The sequence below is a fragment of the Leptopilina boulardi genome, unplaced genomic scaffold (genome assembly GCF_019393585.1).
Source record: "Leptopilina boulardi isolate dan_hultmark-lab unplaced genomic scaffold, ZJU_Lbou_2.1 LbouV2_97, whole genome shotgun sequence".
Taxonomy (NCBI): Eukaryota; Metazoa; Arthropoda; class Insecta; order Hymenoptera; family Figitidae; genus Leptopilina; species Leptopilina boulardi.
The window spans coordinates 958,728-984,147 of NW_026138046.1; the positions used below are offsets into that span (position 1 = coordinate 958,728).

Genomic DNA, 25,420 nt, shown 5'->3' on the forward strand with positions numbered 1-25,420 from the left:
AGAGGGTGGAAAAAGGGGGTGATCGAGGAGACTCAAATGGTTGTCAGCGGGCGGAAGCCACGGCGTTGCGCACTAGAATAAAGAAAGCTAATTATGCGCTCGGATGGCAGGTTAAAAAAAATGGAAGGGAATTGTGGCAAAAACCATCGATAATCGACATCCTGCCTCTCTGATGTTAATAGTAATACCGTCCCGCCGCAAATCTTTGGTCCCGTGGCTGGGTTCCGTATAGCTGACTATGTTTATATATATATATATATATATATATATATGCCGAGTGGATCTTTAAACAAATAGAGCGCCCAGAAAAAGGAGGGAAAGAAAGAAGAAATGATGAAAAAAACGAAAAAAAATCTTGTGGTATTGCCACCGCAGTACAAAAAAACAAAAAAAAAAAAAAAAAAAAACAAACAAAAATCGAATGTAAAAAATGAGATTTCACTTTTTCAGTGATATTTCTTCGTGTAGTGTAACTATACTGAATAAGTTATAATAATAGTGCGAATAGCTTTTAAATTCAAATTATACTATTGCGCAGCCATTAAAGTACACTGCGCAGCTTTTTAATGCATTTTACACTATTGCGCAACAATGATTACTTATTCGTAATCATTGAACAATACTGCGCAGTATTTAAATGTAATTTACACTACTGCGCAGCAATGAAATTCTTTTGCGCAGTTATTAAAATACAAATTATATACTACTGTGCATCTATACAATATGTAAATAAAGTTACTGCGCAAATGTTAAACCCCATTTTCTACAACTGCGCAGCATTTAAATGCAATTTAAACTAGTGCGCAGCCATATAATGTTACTGCGCAGCAGTAAACTATATAAATGACATTATTGCGCAACCATTGAATAATACTACGCAGGTATTTAAGAAAAATTATAATACTGCGGCAAACTTTTAGTAATAGTAATAATAGTAATAATAATAATAATAATAATAATAATAATAATAATAATAATAATAATAACAAAATATAAATAATAATAATAATAATAATAATAATAAAAATACAATAATAAAATTTGTTTCAAGGTTTAAAATTTGTTTCGGACCATGCTCGCCTTCAATGTAAAATGGAAAGAGTACTTTCAAGGCGCTATCTGTTTCTCTCTTGGGCCGTTCGTATTTCTTTTTCTTTTTTTGCATTATATATATATATATGTATGCGGTTTGAAAAGCGATCTACCAGGGGAAAACACGCGTCGCTTGAGCACAAGGCGTGACCATTGGCTACCGGCGATACTCTCGAAAAACTTTTTATTGCCATGCTCGATCGCACCCATCGTATTTGCATTCGAAAAAATTAGCCTAGATCATTCCTACGTGACAATCCAGAATCAAAAGAGAGAGAGAGAAAAAAAAAAGAGAGAGAAAGTGAATTATAAATTCAAATAAAATAATTCCATTAAAAAAAAAAAAAATTGAAATTTATATTTTCTCGAATTGAAAAAAAAAATATTTTCTTTGAAAACCTCAAAAGACATTGAATAACAATTAAAAACAAGTTTAAAATATTTTTCTACTTAATTTGAATAATATTTATATTATTTTTTTTTTCCTACTATATTACATAATTATTTATGTTAATTAAATTGTATTATGCAATTAGTTATGTGAATTAATTAATAGATAATAATTATTTATATAAAGCAATTAATTATATTTAATAACTATTTGTATTTTAAATAATTATAATAAATAATTTGTTATATCAGATTAATTAATTTAAAAAAAATAACTAACCAGTGGAAAATTTACAATTGGCAAAAGAGTGGCCCAATATTGGCAGTAGTGACCCAATATTGACAGAAGTGGTCCAACATCATTGGTCCTATAATGTCCCAATGATTACTATTGCGGGCAAATTTTCCACTGGGTATTATTATTGACAATAATTAATTATTATTTTGTATTAAGTAATTTTTTTTTTTAATTAATTCACAAGAATAATATTTCTTAGTAAATAGCCTTGAAATGAATTGCATTAAAATTTCAATAGCAGTCGTGGCCGAGTGGTTAAGGCGTCTGACTAGAAATCAGATTCCCTCTGGGAGCGTAGGTTCGAGTCCTACCGACTGCGAAAATTTTTTTTTTTCTCATTTTTACATTATTTTTAATGTCATTTATCTTTTATTAACTTATTTTTTTTTATCCAGATATATTATTATTATTATTATTATTATTATTTTTAATTCCTAAATATAGGAAAGCTTTATAATATTGATGACAATTTTCGAACTTCTTAAAATCAATTATTTTAACAAATTTTTAACTAATATAGACATTATTAAATTGTTTTATTTTTTTTTTAGTTATTATTGTTTTTGTAATAAAGGATGATATTAATTTTTTTTCAAATAAAAATCTACCTCCGATAAATAAAAAATGACATTAACTCAATATAACAAATGTAAAAAAATTGATACCTCGAATATTTAAATTAGTATAATGAAAAGAAAAATTTATTTGATACAAATAATAATAAAATCGATTACTTTGATAAATAAATATTTATAATTGAACCAAATAATTATTATTTGAATCAATTAAATTTGGTATTTTGATTCGAATATAGAAATTATTGTTTCAAATATATATATATATATATATACAGTTTATTAAATTCAAATAAAAATTATAAGTAAATGTTTATTTGATATCAAAGAAAAAAAATGTTTAATTAAAATAGCTATACGTTTCCCTGGAATAGCAAAAACTTTCACTGTTTTAAGGAAACATATATCGCTGTTACAGTAAAACTTATCGCTATATTTTAGATAAAGATTTTTTTCCATGTAAAATATCCCCCCCCCCCCCCCCGTCAAGTAACGGATTATTTGAATCGAATAAATTTTTTTTTCTTTTCAGTATAAATCCTTGAATTTAAATCGATAAATCAGAATATCAACGAGACAGAATAAGTGGATGTTATAGAAGATGAGAAAAAAAAAGAAAAGAATGAATGAAGTAAATTTAAAAAAAAAGCAGACATAAAATCGAGGAAAACTTATGTATAAAAGAAAAAAAAATGTAAGTCAATATATCATTTTTTTTTTTTAAACGAAACAAGAGTGTAGAGTGAAAATTCTCCAAGTAGGGTAGAATCGAGTAATCTCTCAGGAATTAGCAAAATATCAACAAATCCCTATCCGCGTGCCATGGAAAGAGAGAAATGAGAGGGAGCAATGGGGGTGGGGGGGTGAGGAGTAGGGTGAAGTGAGACAGGGAAAGGGGGAGGGTTCGAACCGAAGGATATATATATATATATATATATATATATATATATATATATATATATATATATATATATATATATATATAGCGTGGCGACAACGACGAACGACGACACACTGTGCCGGCAAAGACGGCCCAGCAATGAATCAACTTATTTAAGGGTAGTTGGATTTCGCGAGTCGATGCACGAGACGTCGACGACGACTACCTCGCTTTTCAATGATTTATCGTTCTCTCCATATATACACCCCGATGAAGACTCTTTTCCTTCTTTGGCAAATGCTGCCACACTCCTCTAACACCCCCCCTCCCTCTTTGCCACCCAACCTCCGCCCTAACGTATACATATACATATACACACACAAAATCCCTGAAAATAGGCAAATCACCAAAAGTCCAAAACTCAATGGCAATTCATTTCTAATTCATTTAAATTGTAGTAATTTATTGCAAGGGAAACATAATATACTCTAAGCAACTTCAATATATATCAAATTTTAATTCGATGAAACTATTTTTAATTTGATATATCGAATTTTAATCTAATATGTCGATTATTTTATTCTATATATCGAATTTCAATCCGATAATTCGATTTTTGATTCGATATATCGATTTTTGTTACGATATATCGATTATTAGTTCGATATATCGTTTTCTGTTTCGATATATTTATTTAAGTTCGATATGTCGAATTAAAATTCGATTTTTGTTTCGATATATTGATTTTAGTTCGATATATCGAATTTTAATCCGGTAATTCGATTTTTGATTCGATATATCAAATTTTATTAAGTTAAATCACTTTTAGTTTCAATTATTAGTTCGATATATCGATTTTTGTTACGATATATCGATTATTAGTTCGATATATCGATTTTTATTTCGATATTTTGATTTTATTTCAATATATCGAATTTTAATTGATTCGATAAATCGATTATTAGTTCGATATATTGATTTTTGATTCAATATATCGATTAGTATTTCGATATATCGAACTTTAATTCGATTTTTGTTTCGATATATCGATATGTCGATAGAAACTAATCGATATATCGATAAATGTTTTTAATTTATCAACCTAATTTTATGGAAACTATTCAAAACAAAACCAACCTAATAGCGATTTAATTATTATCGACAATAGTTAAAATTAGAACAAAAAAAAAAATGTTATTAACGTCGGTAATGTAGAAATCTACAAAAAAAATTTCATTTAAATTCGTGACGACTATAGTTGTGGCGTTTAGTGAATCTCAAAATTAATCGAATTCTATACTAAAATCATAAAATTACACCACCTGCATTTTTCAAGAAATAACGGAATCTAACTTTCAAACAAAATTTTCCCTTCCATAATACATATAGTATATATATGCCTTTTACAGATTCTCAAAAGTTGCAAATTGAGTTTCACAAAATGCAATAGTCCTTTTGATACAAAGAGAACGTTAGAATATGAAAAAAGAAAAAAAAAGGGGGGGGGGGAATTTTTTCTCATTTCGTGCAAGGGGTAAAAGAGGAGTTGGAGGTGGGGTGAGGTCGGTGGCAGGGGTAAAAGAGGAAAATAGGTTGGGTGAGTGGAGAAAAGACAGTTAAGGGAAAGGAGGAGGAGAGCAGTAAGAGAGAAAGAGAGAGTATGGTCAGAGGGTTGAAGAGGGTAAAAGGAGAGTGAGAGAGAGGGGGGAGGGGGAGAGAAAAGATGGAGGATAGAAAGGACCAGGCGTACCAAGCGTTCAGCTCGCTTTACCGAGCACTGATGATAGTTTTTGTGAGGTAAGATTTTTTGCCCCATCCCTTCTCTCTCTCTCACTCCTCTGGTCTCCTTCAACCACCCCCAAAAGGGTGGATGATATATGACCGCCCCCGAGACACTGGCCGCCCCCGGGAGAAGAGAGAGAAAGAGAGAGACCAAGAACGAGACGAAACTAAAGAAGTAAACGAGTGAAAGAGAAAACCGAACAAGAGTGACAGAATAGAGAGAGAGAGAGAGAGAGGGGGGGGGAGATATCCTGATTCCTCTGGAAGAATTCCTCTCGTGTACATATACGTGTAGGTTTTATATGAGAATCCGATCGTTAAGCTGTGATTTTGAACACGCCCGGAATTCTTCCATTTCGTTATAACCGTCGACTGACGTTTCACCCTCCCCCCCCCCACTCTCGTACTCTATTTATTTCTCTCTTCAATTCTAAACAAATCAATTTTTAATTTGACAAAAATTCTTTTTTTTATAGAAACATATAGCTATTCCAGATAAAGGTTTTTTTTCCCCTGTAGTAATTTTAAAATACCTCCAAATTTCCGCCCTAATAAAATCAAAAAAAAAATAATTTCTTTTTAAATTATATAAATATATATAGAAAATAAATATTTTTTTCAACTTAATTGTTATTTATTTTGTTCGAATCTTTAAATTCCCACATAATATATTGTAAAAGAAAAAAAAGATGCCTTGTCAAATGATAATTTATAATTTTACTCACGATTCTGTTTCTTTTCTCAAAAAATAAATAAATAAAAGAATTATGTTTATAATGTATTTCAAATATATATATATATATATATATATAAAGAGGATCCCATTACCGCGTGCCTTCAGTCTCTTGGGGAATTTACAAGAATAAATCTTGATTTAAAATCAAAGAGTCTCGTTTTTCGATGGAATGCATTAAAATTAAAAAAGACAAAAATTTCTTCAACAATTTTTCTCATACTTATAATAAATCGCGAGAATTTTATTGTAAATTCAAGAAAATTTTCTAATTCTACAAAAAAAATGGTGTTTTTTTGCAAATTTATTTTCTAAACAATTGAATTTAGAAAGTAAAATTTTATTTAATAAAAATACGGCTTAATAAAAATTGTTATAGAAGAAAATTCGGCTAAATAAAATTTTTAAGGAGTATAAATTACTGCCTAATAAAAATCCGGTTTAATAAAAGTACTGTTAAATAAAAATTTGGTTAATTAAAAACTGTTTTAAATGAAAATTCGGCTAAATAGAAATTCTGCTAAATGGAAACTTCGTTAAATAAAAAACGGCCTAATAGTAATACCCTTTTAATTAAAAAAAACCCGGCTAAATTGAAATTTTGTTAAACTAAAGCTTAGTTAAATAATTATACTGCTTAATAAAAACCGAACTAAATGAAAATTTGGCTAAATAGAACTTTCTTTAAATAAAAAGCGGCCTAATAGAAATACCCTTGTTATAAAAAAACTCGGCTAAATATAAATTTTCCAAAACCGAAACTTTCTTAAATATAATCATACGGTTTAATAAAAATTAAACTAAATGCAAAATCAGACTACATAAAAATTTTAAGTGAAAATTACTGCCTAATAAAAATACTATTAAATAAAAATTCGGTTAATTAAAAATTGTGTTAAATGAAAATTCGGCTAAATAGAAATTCTGCTAAATGAAAACTTTGTTGAATAAAAAAACAACCTAATAGAAATACCCTTTTAATAAAAAAAAACCGACTGAATAGAAATTTTGTCAAACCAAAATTTAGTTAAATAATTATACTGCTTAATAAAAATTAAACTAAATGAAAATTTGGCTAAAAATTAAATTTACGAGTGGTGAGAGAGAGAGAGAGAAACAGAGAAGTGATTTGCACGATTTTCGTGAGGTTTCGCTTGTCAGAGTTAAGAAAATATATAAATGCAAGAGAAGCGTTAAATAATTATTAATGACACGCGGTGGTGGTGAAAATGTGACTTGGATCGTGTTGACATCGCATTGTAACCTTTAGACAATGGACGACGACGCCATATAGACGACGACGTCGCTGCCAAAAGGCGAGGGGGTCCCATAATTAATAACTTGGAATTGATTAAGGTGTCAGATAAGTCTATAGAGCTCCAGAAACGTGGGTCACAAACCCCCCCCCCCCCCTTCACCCTCGTTTCACTCCTTCTCTCTCACTCCTTCTCGTGATCCGTTTTCCAGAGAGCCGCACCGTTACGATATGATTAATAATTTTGAGATAACACGTTCATACGACCCTTTTCTCTCTCACTTGCCCCTTTGCCCCCCCCTCCCACTCTCTCTCTCTTCTGACCGCCAAGAGAGGCCGATTTGCGGCCCCACTTACGGTTTCATAAATGACTAATTATTCTCACCGGTCGCAAACGCGTCCACTACAACCTAATCCTAAACCTAAAATCCCCTTAAAATCGTTCACGCAAACATAACCCTTAAGTTGCTTTCTTCCCCCCCTCTAAGGGTACTTCTATATGAACCGATAATTAAAATTCAAAAACTTGCATTTAGTTATTAATTCTAATTTTTATTCTAAAAAAAAAAATTTTTTTGCTTTTCAGAATTTTAAATAAAATCTTCAAAATTTAAAAAAATGAATTTAAAATCTTTTCTAAAATTACTGTTAATTTAAATGTATTCAAATTGCAATGAATTGATCCAAATATTGGGATCAATTTGATCCAATTCGGTATCAAATTGATAATTTCAAGAAAACAGTGATATAAAAACTTTAAATTGCAACTCTTAAAATCGTTTATAAACATTTTCAATACTGTTCAGTCTTTAGTATTTAAAAAAAGAACGTGACAACCAAACCCAATATTTTCCCCATTGTCTTTTCAATTTTTCAAAGAAAACCTTTTTTTCCCCTCTTAACTCTCCTCTCAGTTGCCACAATCCTATAACCAAAAATATAGTGTTTATTACAAATGAAAATAATACACTAAAAATATTAAAATTATTTTCTAATTTTAAAATCTGGTAAAATTTAATTATATTGGGAAAAAAAAGAAAAGAGATTAAAGATGGGGGTAGAGTAAAGGGGAAGTTACAATTAAATTGCCCTCTTCTTCTTTTTTTTTTTTTGTTGGTCTTAATCGAAAACCGTGTCGGTTTGCCATTATCTCGATTAGCATTGAGGATAATCGCGTCTCGCGAGAGAGCTACTTTAAGGAATAAGTATAACCGTGTGCTGTTGGAATCTCTCGATAAATAAAAGGGAAAAGCCCAAGGACCGAAGTTGAGCGATTGTCCTATGCAAATGCCTAATCCTTTCGAAAATCCATCTGAGCGACGTTGACAGATTGGCCCTCGACATGAGACTTTCTCGTCGACGAATTGCCATTCTTTAGATCATTTGTTTTCTCAAAAAGAAAAGAGGTGAGAAAATATTAAGAAGTTTATACCCACCTCCTTTTTTCCTCAACTTCAAACAAGTTTCTTCCTCACTTATATAATAGTCTCATTTTGTTTCACTTTGTAATATTGTCAAAATGAAAAAAAAAATGTTCATTAAGTTCCAAGTCAATTAAAAGAAAAAATAAAAATAAAAAAGTAAATAAAAAAAAAATAATCAAAGAACCAAAAACAAACCAAAAAATAACTAACAAATAACAAACCAAAAATGTACCAAAATAATCCAAAAAAAGAACTGAAATAAGATCAAAAAAAGAGACCCAAAAAAATGTACATAATGTCGAAGGAACCAAAATGAAACCAAAAAAAACTAAGAAATATCAGAAAACCAAAAATGAACCAAAATAATCTCGAAAAGAACTGAAAAATAATAAGATCAAGATAAGAGACCCAAAAAAATGTACGTAATGTCGAAGGAACCAAAATGAAACCAAAAAAAACTAAGAAATATCAAAAAACCAAAAATGAACCAAAAGTGAACAGCGAAAAAAATTGTAAATTAAAAATGACTAAAACTAGAACCAAATAAATTGTTTATGTAGTAAAAAAGAACCATAGAAATTACAAGTAAACCAAAAATGAACCAAAATAATCCAAAAAATAATAATAAATAATAATAATAATAATACTCCAAAAAAATAATACTACGAAGAGACAAAAAAATTACATAATGTCAAAGAAACCAAAATTAAACCAAAAAAGACTAGAAGAAATGAAAAGAAAAAACCAAAAATGAACCAAAAGGAAACCAAAAAAAAACTTCACAATGAATTGTAAATTTAAAATAACTGAAACTAAATATAAAACTAAAATAACTAAAGTCAGTAAATTTTATATTTTAACAGAGGAACCAAAAAAGAAGCATAAAAATTAAGGACAAACCAAAAATAGACAAAAATAATTAAGAGTAAACCAAAAATTGAAAACTAATACTACACAAACAAAAAAAATTGTAAATTGGATAGGAATAAAACAAGATATTAAAATGTTTTTTATAATAGGAAAGGAACAAAACAAACCAAAAGAAACATAACAACTCAAAACCAATATTAACAGTTTTTTTTGTTCTTTACCTAAATTATAAATTTTTTTATTCTTTTTTTAATTATTTTGAATTTACAATTTTTTGTATAATTATTTTGGTTTAGTTTTGGTTTATTTTTGGTTCATTTTTGATTTGTATTTTTATTTCTCATAGTTTTTTTGGTTCCATTTTGGTTCCTTTGACATTAAATAAATCTTTCTTGTCTCTTTTCTTATAGTCTATTATCTTCTACTTCTTTTTTTTGATTATTTTGGTTCATTTTTGGTTTACTTGTAATTTTTATGGTTCTTTTTTGTTTCTTTTGCTGCAATTTAATTTTTTTGTTTCTAATTTTAGTCACTTTTAATTAAAAACTTTTTGTATAGTTATTTTGGTTTACTTTTGGTTCAATTTTTATTCACAATTTATTTTTTGGTTTTATTTTGGTTCAGTATTGGTTCACTATTGGTTCAATATTGGTTCAATTTTTATTCAGAATTTATTTTTTGGTTTTTTTTTGGTTCATTATTGGTTCACTATTGGTTTATTTTTGAAAAAAGTCAAAAAAAAATTAATTTCTTTGTTTTTACCAGTTATTAAAAAAAATTCAAAATCAAATCTTTTTTTTTGGGGTGAATTTTTGAAATTTTTTTTTTTTTTAATCGGTTAGAGAGAAATGAATTGCAAAAGATTTCTCTCTGCGACTTTACTTGTATAATTTTTTTTTTTTTTTTTTTTTGTAAATTGACACGGAAAAATCTCTTATACTTTAATCCTCGTGTGTTTACCATACGTGACGTCCGACTAAATCAGGATCAACCCTTTACTTTGGATTACACAAAATGTCATGTCACACACGTACAATTTTAACAACGGTTCAACTCTTAAATCCTGACATGAAAATTCTTAATTTTACTCTTTAGAAAAATTATACATATATAAATTTATTTTTTTTTCCTTATTAATATTTTTTATTTATATACTACTATTATTATTATTATTATTATTATTATTATTATTATTATTTATTGCTACAATTATTATTATTATTTGTTATTATTTATTTTGAAATTAAAATAATATTTTTTTAAAACTTTTTTTACTGTTTTTTTTTTAATTTAAAAATTAGTTTTTAATAAAATTAAAGGAAGATGAAAAAAAGGAATAATTTTTTATTTTTCTTTTATCACACAAGAAATTATCGAGTAATTTTTTTTACGTCCTTATTATACAGTTAAACGGGGCAATGTGAAATATTTTTCCAGCCAATGGCTTTTGTTCTAACGACGACACTCTCTTTTGTACGTGAAATAACCAGTGATTAATTTTTCAAACTCCTTTTGTCTCCTAATAAAATCTATATCTATATATATATAGGAGAAAAAAAAAGAAGCAAAAGACAAAAACATATTTTTATCTTTCTGAAACATATTTTGCACAATTTTTCTATTTCCCTTGAGTTTATTAATTGTTTCATTCTTGTTTTTTTTATTTTTTATTTTATTTTCTATTTTTTGGTTTTTTTTTGTTTATATAAGTTTAATTTAATTTTTAGTTTAGTTTTGGTTTGTTTTTGGTTTGCTTTTTGGTTTTTTTTTTTAATGAAAAAATATTTCATGCCATTTTTGTATATGCAAATTTTTAATGAACTATTTATCAGGGTTTTTATTTCTATTATTTTTGGTTTATCTATGATTTTATTTTTGGTTTAGTTTTGAATTGTTTTTGGTTCCGTTTTTTAATACAATTTTTTCTGTTTTTTTTTTAAATTAATTTTCCTGACTTTTATTTTACGGTTAAGTTTGGTTTTAGTTTTTTTTTTTTTTTTGGTTTGTTTATGGTTTAGTATTGGTTTATTTTAGGTTCTTTTATTTATTACAGTTTTATTAGCGCTTCTTTGGTTTAAACTCAACTTTCTTGGTTTTTATTTTAAACGTTTTAAGTTAGATTCGTACGATTTTATTTATTTTTGGTTTAGTATTGGTTTATTTTTGGTTCCGTTTTTAATAACAGTATTTTGGATTCTTTTTATTAAGACTACATTATTGGTCTTTATTTTAAAATTATTTAAAAAATTATTTCGATTTTAGTTTTGGTTTGTTTTTGGTTCCAAACGATTTTGATTTATTTTTGTTAACTTCTTTATAGAATTTTTTTTTCTCAATTTTTCTTTGATCCTACATTGTTTTCAATCTTTTTTGGTTGGTTCATTATTTTGGTTTATTTTCTGTTTACCATTAGTTTTTGTATTTTCTTATGGTTTGTTTTTGGTTTATTGGTAATTTTCATGTTTTTTTATAGTTTTTTTCCCTAGTTTTTATTTTTATTTTATTATTAGTCAAAAATTACACCCCCCCCCAAAAAAAAAAATGAAACTAATAAAAAAAACCATTACTAAACCCAAAAAAAAAAAACAAAATAAAACAAAAAAAGTGAAATAAAAAATTTAATAACTAATAAAAATTAATATCCAGAACTTTATAAAAGCAAATTTTTTTTCGTATTTTAATTTCAAAATTAAAATTTCTCATTTATTCTTTTGTTGAATAATGAAACCTTAAGCGAATGTAGCGATAGGTTAAAAAGAAAAGGGAGAGAGGATATCGCGCGCATTAACGAGCTTTTCCTAATTGTCAGAAAAAACTGGACCACACGATTAAGGTTGGGAAGTCTTTCTCTCTTGCTCTCTCTCTCTCTCTCTCTCTCTCTCTCTTTATCTGTTGGCAGGAACTAGGGAAAACTAATTGAAACCGCCTAACGACCTAGCAGCAAATGATACATCGACTCGAGGAAAAGACCCTGTCTTAATAACGTTTCGTCTTATTTCCAGTTTGGTACGCGAACGGAAATGCAATTTAACCTTTTCTGCGGTTGAGAACTCACAATTGTCTCAAATTTAGATGATAACAATCCTAAAAAGGTTAATTTTGATACAACAAAATGTTTTTATTATTATTTATATCAATTTTCCTTTATGTTAAAAAAAAAATTCTTTAATTATTTTATTTCGAAAATTCAATTTTTTAAAAATATTTTTTTCTAATTTTGACAATTATTTTTCAAAATTTCGTTTTTATTATTTTATGCATATAAAAAAAAAAAATTTTCATTTATGAAACAAAAAATATTGAAATAAATAAAATAATTTAATGAATAATTAAAAAAAAATGGAATTTTCATTTTTAAAATATTTGCAAATATTTTTCTTTTACAAACTTTGAAATATTTTAATTTCTTTTTGTAATATTTTTTTCAAAATATTCTTATTTGCAAATATCAACATATTTTAATTTCTTTTTAAATTTTTTTTTTAAATTGTATTTTTTTTTTAGAAATACACACATATATTTTAATTAAACGATAAAAAATTTGTTAAAAAAAAAAAAAATTCAAAAAATAATAATTGACTCACCGAATGAATGAATGCCAATTGTCCAAAAATTCCTTTTCCACAATATAATAAGTAATTGTGGGATCGGTGCATTTTAAAAGTTCATTCCTGTGTTTTCCGTAGTACAAATTTTTCAATGCATTCTTCTGTTCTCTCGCCTTTACTTTGTCCTCCTCTTTTGATTTTTGGACAGTTTCCAAACTCGCCTGCAAAAAAAAAAAACACAAAAAAATAATAATAATTTAGAAAAAAAAAATTCAAGCACTTAAAATTGTTTTCTATTTGAATTTTTTTCTTTTTTCTCATTCCAAATTTGAAATATTTTTAAATTATTGTATTTTAATAAATAAAAAACGAATAAAATAAAAATTAAGTTAAAATAATATTAAAATTAAATAATAATAATATTAAAATTAAATAATAATAATAATAAAATAAAAATCAAAATTAAAATAATATTAAAATTAAATAATAATAAATAAAAGAAAAATTAAAATAAAAGAAAATTTACCTCGCAAATATCACAAGGATTAACATTAATCGGAAATTCCCTCGCGTCAGGAAAATATTTCCTTAAAATATCCCACGCTTCTTTTGGAACAATTTTTCTCGACGAATCAGGCGTACGAAGACAATTATGCTCGCACAATAAATCTTCATTAAAATTAAGAACATCATTCTCATCATCCTCCTCGATACTTGGCTCCTCTTGTCCATTATGTTGATTCGATTGTAATTGTGTATTATATTTTTCATTTAGTTCTTCGTTAAATTTTTCTGTTGCAAGCCTTCGCCAATATTTTAACGATTCAGCACCGACAATATAACAAAAATCGTCACTGAAAAAGAGGAAAAACCAAACAAACAAATTAATTTTTTTCCAAATAAATATTATTGTAATAATAAAATTTATTTTGATAAATAAAAATTTGAAATATTTTTTTTTTTCAAAAGAAATCGATTTTTGCAAACATTTGAATTTTTTTCTTTCCACTTTATTTAGTTATTATTTTAAAAATTAATTTTTTAATTAGACAATTTTTTAAAAGAAACTTGAAATAATAATTTAAAATTCTATTAAATATATATATTAATAAAATAAATATAATTTATATTAATATAAAAATAATGGAATTTTAGACTGATAATAAATAAAATTTTAGAAATAATTGAATTTTTTGTCTGATTTGAATTTAAAATTTTTTGAAAATAATTTAATTTTTGTTCTTTTTTTATTTAATTTTTTTTTTTACTAATTTTATTAGTATTTTATTATTAGTATTTTTTTATTTAAAAATTTGTATTACTAAATAAATAAATAAAATTCCATTAAATATTTTTTAAAATTGAATTATTGACTGAATTGAAGGAAAAATTTTTAAAAAATGCAATTTTTGATAAATTCCAATAAACATTTTTTGAATATATAATTAAATATTTTGCCTAAATTTTATTAAGATTTTTAAAATAAAGAAAATTTTTATCCAATTACAATTAAAAATTTTTTAAAAGTTGAAAAATTTTTTTAGAATTTTTGGAAAATAATGAAATTTAGAAAATAATAGAATTTTTCACTAATTTGTATTGAGATTTTTCTTTCTTTTCAATTTTTTTTTGACCAATTTGAATTAAAATTTTGAAAAATAATTGAATTTTTTTTTAAATAATAGAATTATTGGTAGATAATCAATTTTTTTTTTTTTTTGAAAATAATTAAATTTTTGACTAATTTTTATTGTGATTAAAAAAGAAAAAAGAAGGTTTCCAACAAATTATAATTAAAATTTTTAAAAATAATTTAATTTTTGAATTTCTACTGAGAATTTTTAATTTTTGTCCGCTTTTTTTTTTGAATAATTTCCATCAAAATTTTTAAGAATTTAATTTTTAGTTGAAGTAAACTAAAAAATTTTTTTCAAATAATTGAATTTTTCATGGATTTAAATTGAAATTATTGAAAATCGTTGAATTTTTTCAGTTGAGATTTTTGAAAATAATTGAATTTCAAATTTAACTATAAAATGCTTTCAGATTTTTCAAAATTTTAATTATAATAGCTCAAAAAAATTCTCAATGAAATTTAGATAAAAATTGAATTATTTTCCAAAATTTCAATTAAAGGCCAAAAATTTAATTATTTTTCAAAATTTCAATAAAACTTAAAAAAAATTCAATTATTTTTCAATATTTTAATAATAATTTATTATTTAAAACTATTTTTTGTAAAAAAAATCCTAATGAAAATAAGACAAAAAAGAAAATTCAATTATTTTCCAAATTTTTGAATAGAAATGCCAAAAAATAAATTTGTTAAAAAATTTTTTTTTATTTATTAAAATAAACAAAAAAAAAAAAAGTCAGAAAAAATCATATAATTCGAGGCCTGATAACTTCTAAAAAATACCAACATAGTTTTTTTTTGTTTTGTTTTTTCTATAAAAAAGAAAAAAGAAAAAAAAATTAGAAATACAAAAATTAATTTTTCAATAACTCACGTTGTTTTTAATGCTCGTATTAATTCACCAACTTCCTTGCCATCCTTCTCCAATGCAACTTTAAATCTTAACGATGTACATTTACGTTCAACGCACGGCCGACAAAGTGACAATTGATCAAGACGAATTTCACCGCCACCATAATTTTGATAAAGTACATCGGCTGCATTTTTTGTTATACATTTTGCCTTATTTACTTTCGATGGATCCAAATTTCCATGGCAACATTGCAACGAAGTAACATCAATTGGTTGTATTATATTTGATTGTGAACTAAGCCATTTTGTTAGCCATTCAGTTGATATCCAAACATGTTCGACTAATGAATTTCTATTGTGAAACATTTTATAAATATCAATCACCAATTGTCGTTTAACATTGTGATCGCCAACAATTTTTCTCTATAAAAGAAGAAGGAAAAAAAAAATCAGAAAAACTGTCATTTCTTTTTTTTTTTCTTGAATTTTTTATAATTATTTATAAAAAAAAAAATAAAATTTATCCATAATAAAAAAAATTCAATAGTAATAAAAATAATAATAATTATTATAATAAATACCTTTTGTTCCTGAGCATCGAGAGTTTTTAATTCGTAATCAACATTTTCTAATTTGAGAATTTCTCTAATTTTTCTACTCACTCCCCATTCTTCAAATTCCATCTAAAACGAAACGAAAAAAAATAAAAAATCTTCAAAATATTACTATTAGAATTAAATAAAAAAATTCTAAATTAAAACCAATTTGTAATTAGTCGAATAAAACAAAAAAATAAATAAAAAAAGAAATTTTTCTAAATTTATTCTAAAAATAAATAAATATAAAAACAATTTTAACACTTGAAAATATTTTAAATATATGCAATTCTTTGAAATTTATTTCAATATTGAAAAATTAAAAAAAAAAAATTATCAATATTTCTAAATGTCGGAAATTTAAAAAGATTTCATTGTTTTGAAAATAATCCAAAATTTTGGAAATATAAATTAAAAAATACCTTTTTAAAATTAAAAATTAGAGAAATTGAAATAATTTAAAAATATTTTAAATTTGAAAAATAGTTAAAAATTAGAAAAAATTTCAAATTTTTTTTTTTTTTTGCAAATTTAAAAAAGTAAAAAAATACCTCTAATTTTTTGTCCGTTTCTTGTAAACTAATTTGTAAATGTGAAGAGGCACCATTTAAAATTTTATTTCCATTCGACGATGTCTCAGGAATTTCCTCAACCAGTTCCATATCGCCATTTGTATTTCTTTGTTTTTTCAATGACATCATTTCAAAATTACAATGACTATTTGTCACACATTGTCCCTTTCTTTTAATTCCCAATTGTTGTGATTTTTTATAAACAAGCATATAAGCGGCATTCGAGAGATATTCACCTTTTGCTCGCGATTTTGTCGCTTTTGTATATTCTGCAAATTTTCAAATTATAAATTAATTTTTATTAGAAATAATTTTTTTTTTTAGACGAATTTTCATTTTTTCGAAATAAAATTAAAAAATTTCTTTTTATACAAATTTTTACTGAACGATTACTACGATTTACTTTTCGATTACGAAATGAAAATTTGAAAAGAAAAAAAAATACTTTACCATTAATTTCGTCGCGAGATATTTTCTCAACTTTTGCATCATTATATTGATACCATTCGCCATTTGAATTGCAAATTGTTGCAATATAATGACCCGAGTGCGCTGAACTTCCTCTGTGACTTAATATTGCCACCAAATTATAAACATGTGTATTTGGTGGACAACCAAGATATTGTGACATGTCCAATTTTTCCGGAAATTGAATCGCGGTGTTCACTTTTTTCTTTTGGCCACTCAATCTGCAAGAAAACAAATAATTATTTAAAAAAAAATAATAATAATAATAATAATAATAATAATAACAAAATAAAAATAAAACATAAAAAAAATTAAAGAATAAAATATAAAATAAGACAAAAATTGCAAAATTAAAGAAAATAAAATAAAAATAACAAAATAAAACACAACTAAAAGATTAAAAAAATAAATAATTAATGTATTATTTATTTTTCATTCACATTATTTTTTCTATCTTTTAATAGAATTGGTAATGAAAATAAAAAAAATTTTTTTTAAATAAAACTAAAATAAAACAAAAATAAAAGAATAGAGTAAAAATGAAATAAAAATAACCAAATTAATGAAAAATAGAGGAAAAGAATAAAATATAAAATAAAAAAAATAAATAAATAACTAAAACAAAACTAAAAGAATATAAAGAAAAAATAAAAGAAGAGAATAAAATAAAATAAAATTTGTTAAATAAAAAAAAAAATCAAAGAATAAAACAAACCGAAAATAGCAAAATAAAACAAAAATAAAAATAATAATAAAATAATATAACAATAAAAGAATAAAATTTAAATTAAAAAAATAAAATTCAACAAAAATGACAAAATAATTAACAAAAATAAAGTAAAAAATTTAATAAGTATAAATAAAATAATAATGGAAAAAAAAACTTACCGATTAAAAACAAATCTTAAAAAATGTATATTCAACACCTCTGGCAATGAATCCAAACGAATAAAACGTCTCGCGTCTTGTTTTGCATTACATTTGGCGCAATGATATTGATTTGTGTCGGTTAATTGTTCCTCGCTTAAATATTTATTAATTGATTCTTTCAATGTTTGCGCCAATTGAAGATCCAATTCATAAAATGTCGTTGTTGTTGGATACTCGGTCCCGCAAGTTTTACAACTGAAAAAAAAATTAATTAATTAATAATTAAATTAACTAATTTATTAATTATTATTAATTCTTTTAAAAAATTCGAATAATTTGAAACTTAAATCAATTAATGTTCGAATAATTTGAAAATAAATCAATTAAAATTAAAAAAAAAAAATTCAAATTCAAATAATTTGAAATATAAAACAATTAAAAAAATTTGAAAAATAATTGAAATTCGAATAATTTAAAATTTATTTCAATTTGAATAATTTTTGGAAAATTAAATTAAAATTTGAATAGTTTGGAAAATTAAAATTAAAGAGATCAATTTTAAATTTAATTCAATTAAAATTTAGAATAATTGAAAATAGGGTAAAAATTGAAATTAGGAAAAAATTTTGAATTATAAAATCAATTAAAAATTTTGATAATTTCAATATTTAAATCAATGAAAAATTTGCAAAATGTAAAAAATTAAATCAATTAAAAATTTTGGAAAAATTTCAAATTCGCATAATTTTAAATTGAAATTAAAAATAAATTAAAAACTTTAAATAAAATAAATAAAAAATAAATAAAATTTAAAATATATGTTTAAATTTAAACAAATTAAAATTCGGATAATTTTAAGCTTAAATCAAATAAAATTTAAATAAATTAAAATTCGGATAATTTGAAATTTAGATAGAAAAAAAAAAAATTTTGATAATTATAAACTTGAACAAAACAAATTTTTGTGAATTAAATTTCAATTGAAATTTTGAAAAATAATGTTGATTGTGAATTGAAATCTTTTAAAATAATTTTAATTGATTTTATATTGTAATTTGGAAAACAATTGAGTTTTAGTTGTTTTTGAATTGAAAATTTTTTGTTAATTTTATTTGCTAATTTTTTTTTTTTTTTTTTTTTTTTTTTTTTGAAATTATAATTATAAATTAAATTTCCTGAAAAATTTTAATTAAAAAATACTTTAAGATAATTGAATTTGTGAAAAATTTCAAAAATAATTAATTTAGTAAAGAATAGTTAAAAAAATTTTTGTTAAATTAAATAATAAAAAAAGGGTTTTTTTTTTTTTTTTTTATTTTTTACTCACCAATTAATGTAACTCTGTTGACCCTGCGTTAAATTTCGAAGACGTTCCTTTGCTTCATGATTTAATTTTGTCTCAACGAGATTTAATAAAAGTTTGGCAAATTCCTGTGCGTCTTGTTGTGTATATGTGTCCAATGACAATATATAAAAAAAATGAACAAGATCAACATTACGTTGATTACCAAATTGTAGCATTGCAAAAATATGTTGTAAATTCCCAAGAACAGTAACGGGACGATAAAGTTCATGCGTTTCTTCCGCATGTTTTATTGCCGCGCATTCCTCAGCGTCATCCTCCAAATTCCATTCGTAAATTATTCTCCTAAACAAATACAATAATTGGAGAATAAAAAATTAATTATTAATTTATTATTATTATTAGTAAATTATTAATAATTAATATTTTAAATAAAATGAAAAACAAAACAGAATAAATAAAAAATTAATAGAAAATAATATTAATTTTAATTTTTAATACCAATTATTTCAATTTTTGTTTTAAGGAAATTAAAAAAAAATTAATTTAATTAATTTCCAAGAAGATGGATATAAATAAATTAAAATTAATAGAAAATAATTGAAAATAATTTGAAACAAGTTGAAAATAATATTGATAATAATTTAAAAACTAGTAGAAAAATAATAGAAAATAGGAAAATAATTTTAAGAAATTAATAAATAAATTGATTCTAATTTTTCTCTCACCTCATTTTCTCATTGTGAAACCAAACTTGAAGTAAACTATTGACGTAACAAGTGGCACCGAGATTATTCAAGCCAACAGGTTGCGATGTATCGCGAAGATTTTCATTCAATGAATCCTCCAATGGATCAATTTTTGATTCATTTGAATTTAAATATTTGTCCTCGCCCAATCCCGTCAAACATTGTGGATTATTTCCACAATTGCGTCTTTTTTTCAACAAAAAAAAAAAACGGAACAATTAATAAACAATGCATTTTTTTATTTTGAAAAAAAAATGAAAATTAATTAATTTATTAATTATTAATTATTATTAATTAATTGAAAAAATTAATTTACTTTTACGTTTCGAAAAAAAATAAAAATTAATTATTATTATTATTATACATTTTTCAAATAAAAATTATGTTTTTAAAACAAAAATTAAAGAAAAAGAGAAAAAAAACAAGATTTTTTTTCTATTAAAAAAAAACACACACACACACACACAAAAAGGACATAGAAAATAATTTTTTTATTTAGAGAAAAAAAGAAAGATTTTTTTTGTTATTTACGAAAAAATAGAAGAAAATAAGAATTTTGTTTTATTTACCAAAAAAAAAAAAGAAAAAAACTAGAATTTTGTTATTTAATTTATATAGAAATGAATTTTTGTATTTTTATTTAATTAGAATTTAAATAATTTTTGAAATTTAATAATAATTAAAAATTATTAATATTATTATTAATTATTATATATTATTATTTATTATTATATATTATTATTTATTATTATTATATTATTATTAATTATTAAAAATAATTAAAAATTTATTAATAATTTTTTTAATTTGAAATTTAATTTATTTATTTAAATAAACGGGAAAAAAAACCCGTTCTAATTGTAATTAAAATTGTGAAATTCTAATTCTTAATTAAAATTTTAAATAATTTTTGAAATTTTATTTACTTAAAATTTAAATAATTTTTGAAATTTTATTTAATTAGAATTTAAATAATTTTTAAAATTTTATTTAATTAGAACTTAAAAATTTTTTTTAATTTTTTATTTTAATTAGAATTTTATTATTAAAAAATAAATTTGTAAATTTATAATTAGAATTTAATTTTAAATTGAAATATAATTTTGTTAATTTATAATTCTTTTTAATTAAAATCGAAACATAAATTTAACAGAATTAAATTAAAATTAAAATTTCAATTTAGATTAAATTTAATGTTTTTTATTTTTAGTTTTATATTTTTATTAAATGAAAATTTAATAATAATTTAATTATATTATAAAAATAATTTTTAATGACGCGAAATAAATAAAAAAAAATAATTATAATTTGTTTTTTTTTTCTAAATTAAATTATATTTTTTCGAAAATTAAATTAATTATATTCTAAAATTTTAAATTCCTATAAGTTTTGAAATAAATAAATAAATAATCATAATTCTTTGATTTGAATTTTCGCAAACAAAAAAAAAAGAATAAAAAGGAGAAAAAATTTCTCAAAATTTAATAAAATTATTGCATTTAAAAAATAATAAATTAAATCCCTTTTTTTTAGTTTTTTTTTTTTTTTTTTTTGACAATAAAAACAAATGAAAAACAACTCACTTGCAATTTGTGCAATTTCTTAATCCAAGCCGATAAGCAGTTTCCAAATGAATTCTTTGAATTTCATTAGATTGAACAGTTTCCGTCCAAATCCATGCTTGTTTATCTATATCTAATTTCTTCGCTGGTGGCATTTTGATCTAAATAAATTTTTAATTTTATTACAATTAATATATAAAAAATAAATGTGACCAAAATACAAAATTTCAATTTTTCCCCGAAAATATAAACGAAAATACTTAAACATAACCTCAAAAAGTCGGAATATTATAATTATCTAAAGACCGAAAAAAAAGCAAACAGAAAAGAAACTGTAAAATTTTGCCAAAGAAAATCCACGATTGTTTTTTTTTTAAATATTTTCTTTCCGTTTTTTTTTTTTTTTTTTTTTTTTTTTGAAATAAAGAAAATCTAGGAATTTTCTCCCCGAGACAAAAAAAAAAAAAAAAACTAACCATCGTTGACAAAAATTTCACTTCTTCCCGCCATGATTAATATTTCTGACATTTTTTCGGAATATTTTATATACTATTAAGTTTCTTTTTATACTAATATATATATATATATACAAATAGTGTAATTTTTAACAATGTGAAAACTTTTTTATTTTTTCTGTTAAAGAAAGTGTTTTTTTTTTCGCTTACCACAATTGATGAAAGTTTGGTGTTTTTAACTGCGTAAAATTGAAGAATAAGAAAAAGAAAAACACAAATATTTTTCTATATGATTCCAATTGTACATTGCAATCAAAACCATTGGGTAGGTTATAAAAAACGATTTTTTTTTGTATTTTTCACATGCACTGAACAAAAACTTTTTTTTTTTGACACCTAAATAAATATATGTATATATTTTTATCGTCGCGAAAATATCACTGTAATTTTCTTTTTTTTTTATTATTTACAGATTATTTTATTTTGTATTTCTATATATATATATGTACAACAATATAATACACACACACACAAACTTCTTTTTCAATGATAAAATATGCAGGAGAAATTTGTTATTTTCAATATTAGAGAATTGTGTGAATTTTCATTGTATACACGCGCGGCCATCTTGGATTTTTTTAGACGAAAGCCGCCGGCCAATCAGAGTTGAGAGCAAAATAACGGAGGGAAATTCAAAAATAATTTCAATGTAAAAATAATTATTAATTAAATATTAATCAATTATTAATTAATTATTAATTAAAAGATTAATTATTAATTATTTTAGTTATTGAAAAAAATGTCACAAGAGTCAATTGGTAAGTTAAAAAAAATAGAAATAAGAAAAAATAGAAAAAAAAAAAAATGTTGGAACTATTTTTTTTCAGTTACACCGGATATTCTTTTGGAATTTTTAGAGGCGGCATTTCATCAAATTTTATATTATCGCAAAATTTATCCGGATTCAATTTATTCGAGGAGAAAATTATATGGAATTTGTATTTATGTTTCGGAACATCCGGATCTTAATGAATATTTAAAAAATGTTTTAAATGCATTACGTGAATTATTAAAGGATGATATTTCAAGTGTTAAATCAGTGCAAATTATATTTTTCAATAATAAACAAATACCTGTGGAAAAATTTGTTTTCGATATTCTCGATTTAAAGGCCTCCGATAAAGAGTAATTATAATTTTTTATTTTTATTTTTAATAAGCCTAATTAATAATTGCAATAAATAAATAAAATTAATTAATTATTTCAGTAAATAAATAAAATAAAATTATTAATATAATTAATAAATTAAATTTTAACATATTTATTAATTATTTTTAATTAGGTATTTATTTTTAATAAATTCTGCGATACAAATAAAAAAATAAAATAAATAATTAGCGTAATTAATAATAATCATTGCAATAAATAATAATAAAATAATTCTGTGATAATAAATAAAAATAAAAAAATTAATTTTAAAAATTAATTTATTAAATAAATAAATTAATTAATAAAAAGTAAATAAAAGTAAAATCAAGTAATTAATTAAAATAAATAAATGAAATAAAATAATTAAAGTAATTAAATTAATTAAATTAATTAAATTAATTAAATTAATTAAATTAATTAAATTAATTAAATTAATTAAATTAATTAAATTAATTAAATTAATTAAATTAATTAAATTAATTAAATTAATTAAATTAATTAAATTAAATTAATTAAATTAAATTAATTAAATTAATTAAATTAAATAAATTAAATACAAACGAAAATAATGAATGAAAAATTATTTTTCAGGGCAGATCCCTATTTTTTGAAAACCGAAGAGGCCTTAAGGACAATTTGTTTAAAAATTTCAACAATGGAATCATATTTAAAGCCATTGCCGGAAAATTCAACATTTCGTATAAATTTTGTCACTTTTGAATCGTCACACATTGGATTAAGTGAAAATGCAAATTTTGCCGATTTTCCATGGATTGTCGACGACGTGACAAAAGATTTAAAAAATCAACAACTCTTACCATTGAAAACAATAAAAACTGAATGTTTAAATTTACAAATGTACACGATTGAGGATAAATTATCGAAAATTAATGAAAATAATGAGGCAACAACGAGTAAATTTTAAAAATAATTAAAAAAAAAACCGCAAAAATCAAGAATATAATTTTTTTTTTCTATCAAAAATTGTATTTTTTTTTTTTAAGTAATAAATAATAATTTTGTTTTTGTATTTTTTAAAGAGATAAATTTGCAAAAAAATGTATACTTTTTTTATTTATAAATTTTTTTTTTAAATAATAAATTCATTTTTTAATTAAACAATTGTAATTTTTTTTTATTTTCCAAAAACATAGGAATTTTTTTTTTTTTTTATAAAAAATAATTATTTTTACCTTTTGTTGATAAATAATTAAATTTGTAAAAATTAATTGAATTTGAAACGAGAAGACATTTTTTACATAAAAATTTTTTCCAAAAAAAAAGTAAATAATTCTTAAAAAAAAAAAATAAACAATTGTAATTTTTTTCAATTTTCCAAAAATGTTCCAATTTTTTGTTTTTTAATGAATAATAATTTTTTTTGGTTTTTTTTTTTTGAATAAACAATTTGCAAAAATAAATTAAATTAAAAAATAAAAATATTCTTTATGTATAAACATTAAAAATAATTATAATAATAAAAAATCATTTTTTTTTTAAATTTATTTGGAACATAAATTAAAAATAAATTGTGAATTTTTTTTGGATTTTTTCAAAAATGTATCATTTTTTTTTTGATAATAATAAAAAAAAATAATTTCGTTTATTTAATTTAATTTAAATAAAAAAATTATTTTATTTAATTTTTAATTGTTTTAAATATAATTAAATTTACAACAATATTTATTTTATTTATAAATTTATATTTATTTGTAAAAATTAATTTCCGAATAAAAATGCGTTTTTGAAAAAAATTTGAATTTGAAAAGTAAGTAATACTTTTTTTTTAATTACAAAAAAAGTAATTTTTTTTTTAACCAAAAAAATTTTCTCTAAAATTGAAAATAATTCGATTTAAAACTAATAAATATAAAATAAAAATAAAAATTTCGAAGTTTTGAAAATTATTTCAATAATAACGACATAATTTTGTATTTATTTTTCAAATTTTACAAATAATAATAATAATAATGAAATATACATAAAATAAAATAACATTCGAAAAATTTAATTAAACAAATTACTCACCATTTTAAATCAGGAAAAAGGTTGAAAATTGTTGAAGAAAATTCAAAACTCATTTTTTTGCAGGTTATGTTTGCGAGAAACTATACTTCCGCCTGCTATTTTGATTTATATAGAAAAGTAAAATAAAATAAAAAAAAAAAAATAATTTACACTTTTAACTGGCATCACTTGTTGAAAACTAAAAAAAAACTGAATTAATTTCACACTTTATAAATTATTTATTATTAATAAACAATTAATTTAATCACAAATAAAGGGAAGAGAACAAAAAAT

General features: G+C 22.6%; 2 protein-coding genes and 1 non-coding gene across 6 annotated transcripts in view; 2 read left to right on the plus strand and 1 right to left on the minus strand.

Moving 5' to 3' along the window:
* Positions 1-25,411, minus strand: part of LOC127290940 (ubiquitin carboxyl-terminal hydrolase 48-like) — a 152,184-nt gene extending 126,773 nt beyond the window's left edge. The window contains exons 1-11 of one of the 2 annotated variants that reach the window (XM_051319782.1): positions 25,148-25,411; positions 21,477-21,616; positions 19,873-20,079; positions 19,169-19,489; positions 17,860-18,096; positions 16,954-17,192; positions 16,483-16,772; positions 15,917-16,018; positions 15,358-15,758; positions 13,374-13,701; positions 12,884-13,068 (exon numbers count right to left, since the gene is read on the minus strand). In XM_051319782.1, coding sequence (XP_051175739.1) covers positions 12,884-13,068; positions 13,374-13,701; positions 15,358-15,758; positions 15,917-16,018; positions 16,483-16,772; positions 16,954-17,192; positions 17,860-18,096; positions 19,169-19,489; positions 19,873-20,079; positions 21,477-21,616; positions 25,148-25,150 — 2,453 coding nt within the window. In that variant the 5' untranslated portion in view covers positions 25,151-25,411. Of the gene's footprint in view, positions 1-12,883; positions 13,069-13,373; positions 13,702-15,357; positions 15,759-15,916; positions 16,019-16,482; positions 16,773-16,953; positions 17,193-17,859; positions 18,097-19,168; positions 19,490-19,872; positions 20,080-21,476; positions 21,617-22,120; positions 22,270-25,147 lie in introns of those variants that run through there. The other variant, XM_051319784.1, reaches the window with a different exon arrangement.
* On the plus strand, positions 2,018-2,099 carry Trnas-aga (transfer RNA serine (anticodon AGA)). Its single transcript has one exon. It is a non-coding gene; the product is annotated as a tRNA-Ser (tRNA).
* Positions 22,554-24,086, plus strand: LOC127290942 (mitotic spindle assembly checkpoint protein MAD2B). 3 transcript variants are annotated; one of them, XM_051319790.1, is made up of 4 exons: positions 22,554-22,619; positions 22,698-22,728; positions 22,798-23,095; positions 23,711-24,085. In XM_051319790.1, exons 2-4 carry the CDS (start codon positions 22,710-22,712, stop codon positions 24,042-24,044), a joined length of 651 nt encoding a protein of 216 aa, XP_051175747.1. In that variant the 5' UTR covers positions 22,554-22,619; positions 22,698-22,709; the 3' UTR covers positions 24,045-24,085. The 3 variants fall into 3 exon arrangements, with proteins under 3 accessions (XP_051175747.1, XP_051175746.1, XP_051175748.1); XM_051319789.1 differs by having other exon boundaries at positions 22,585-22,728; positions 23,711-24,084; XM_051319791.1 differs by lacking the exon at positions 22,554-22,619 and having other exon boundaries at positions 22,828-23,095; positions 23,711-24,086.
* Positions 25,412-25,420: the final 9 nt, after the last annotated feature.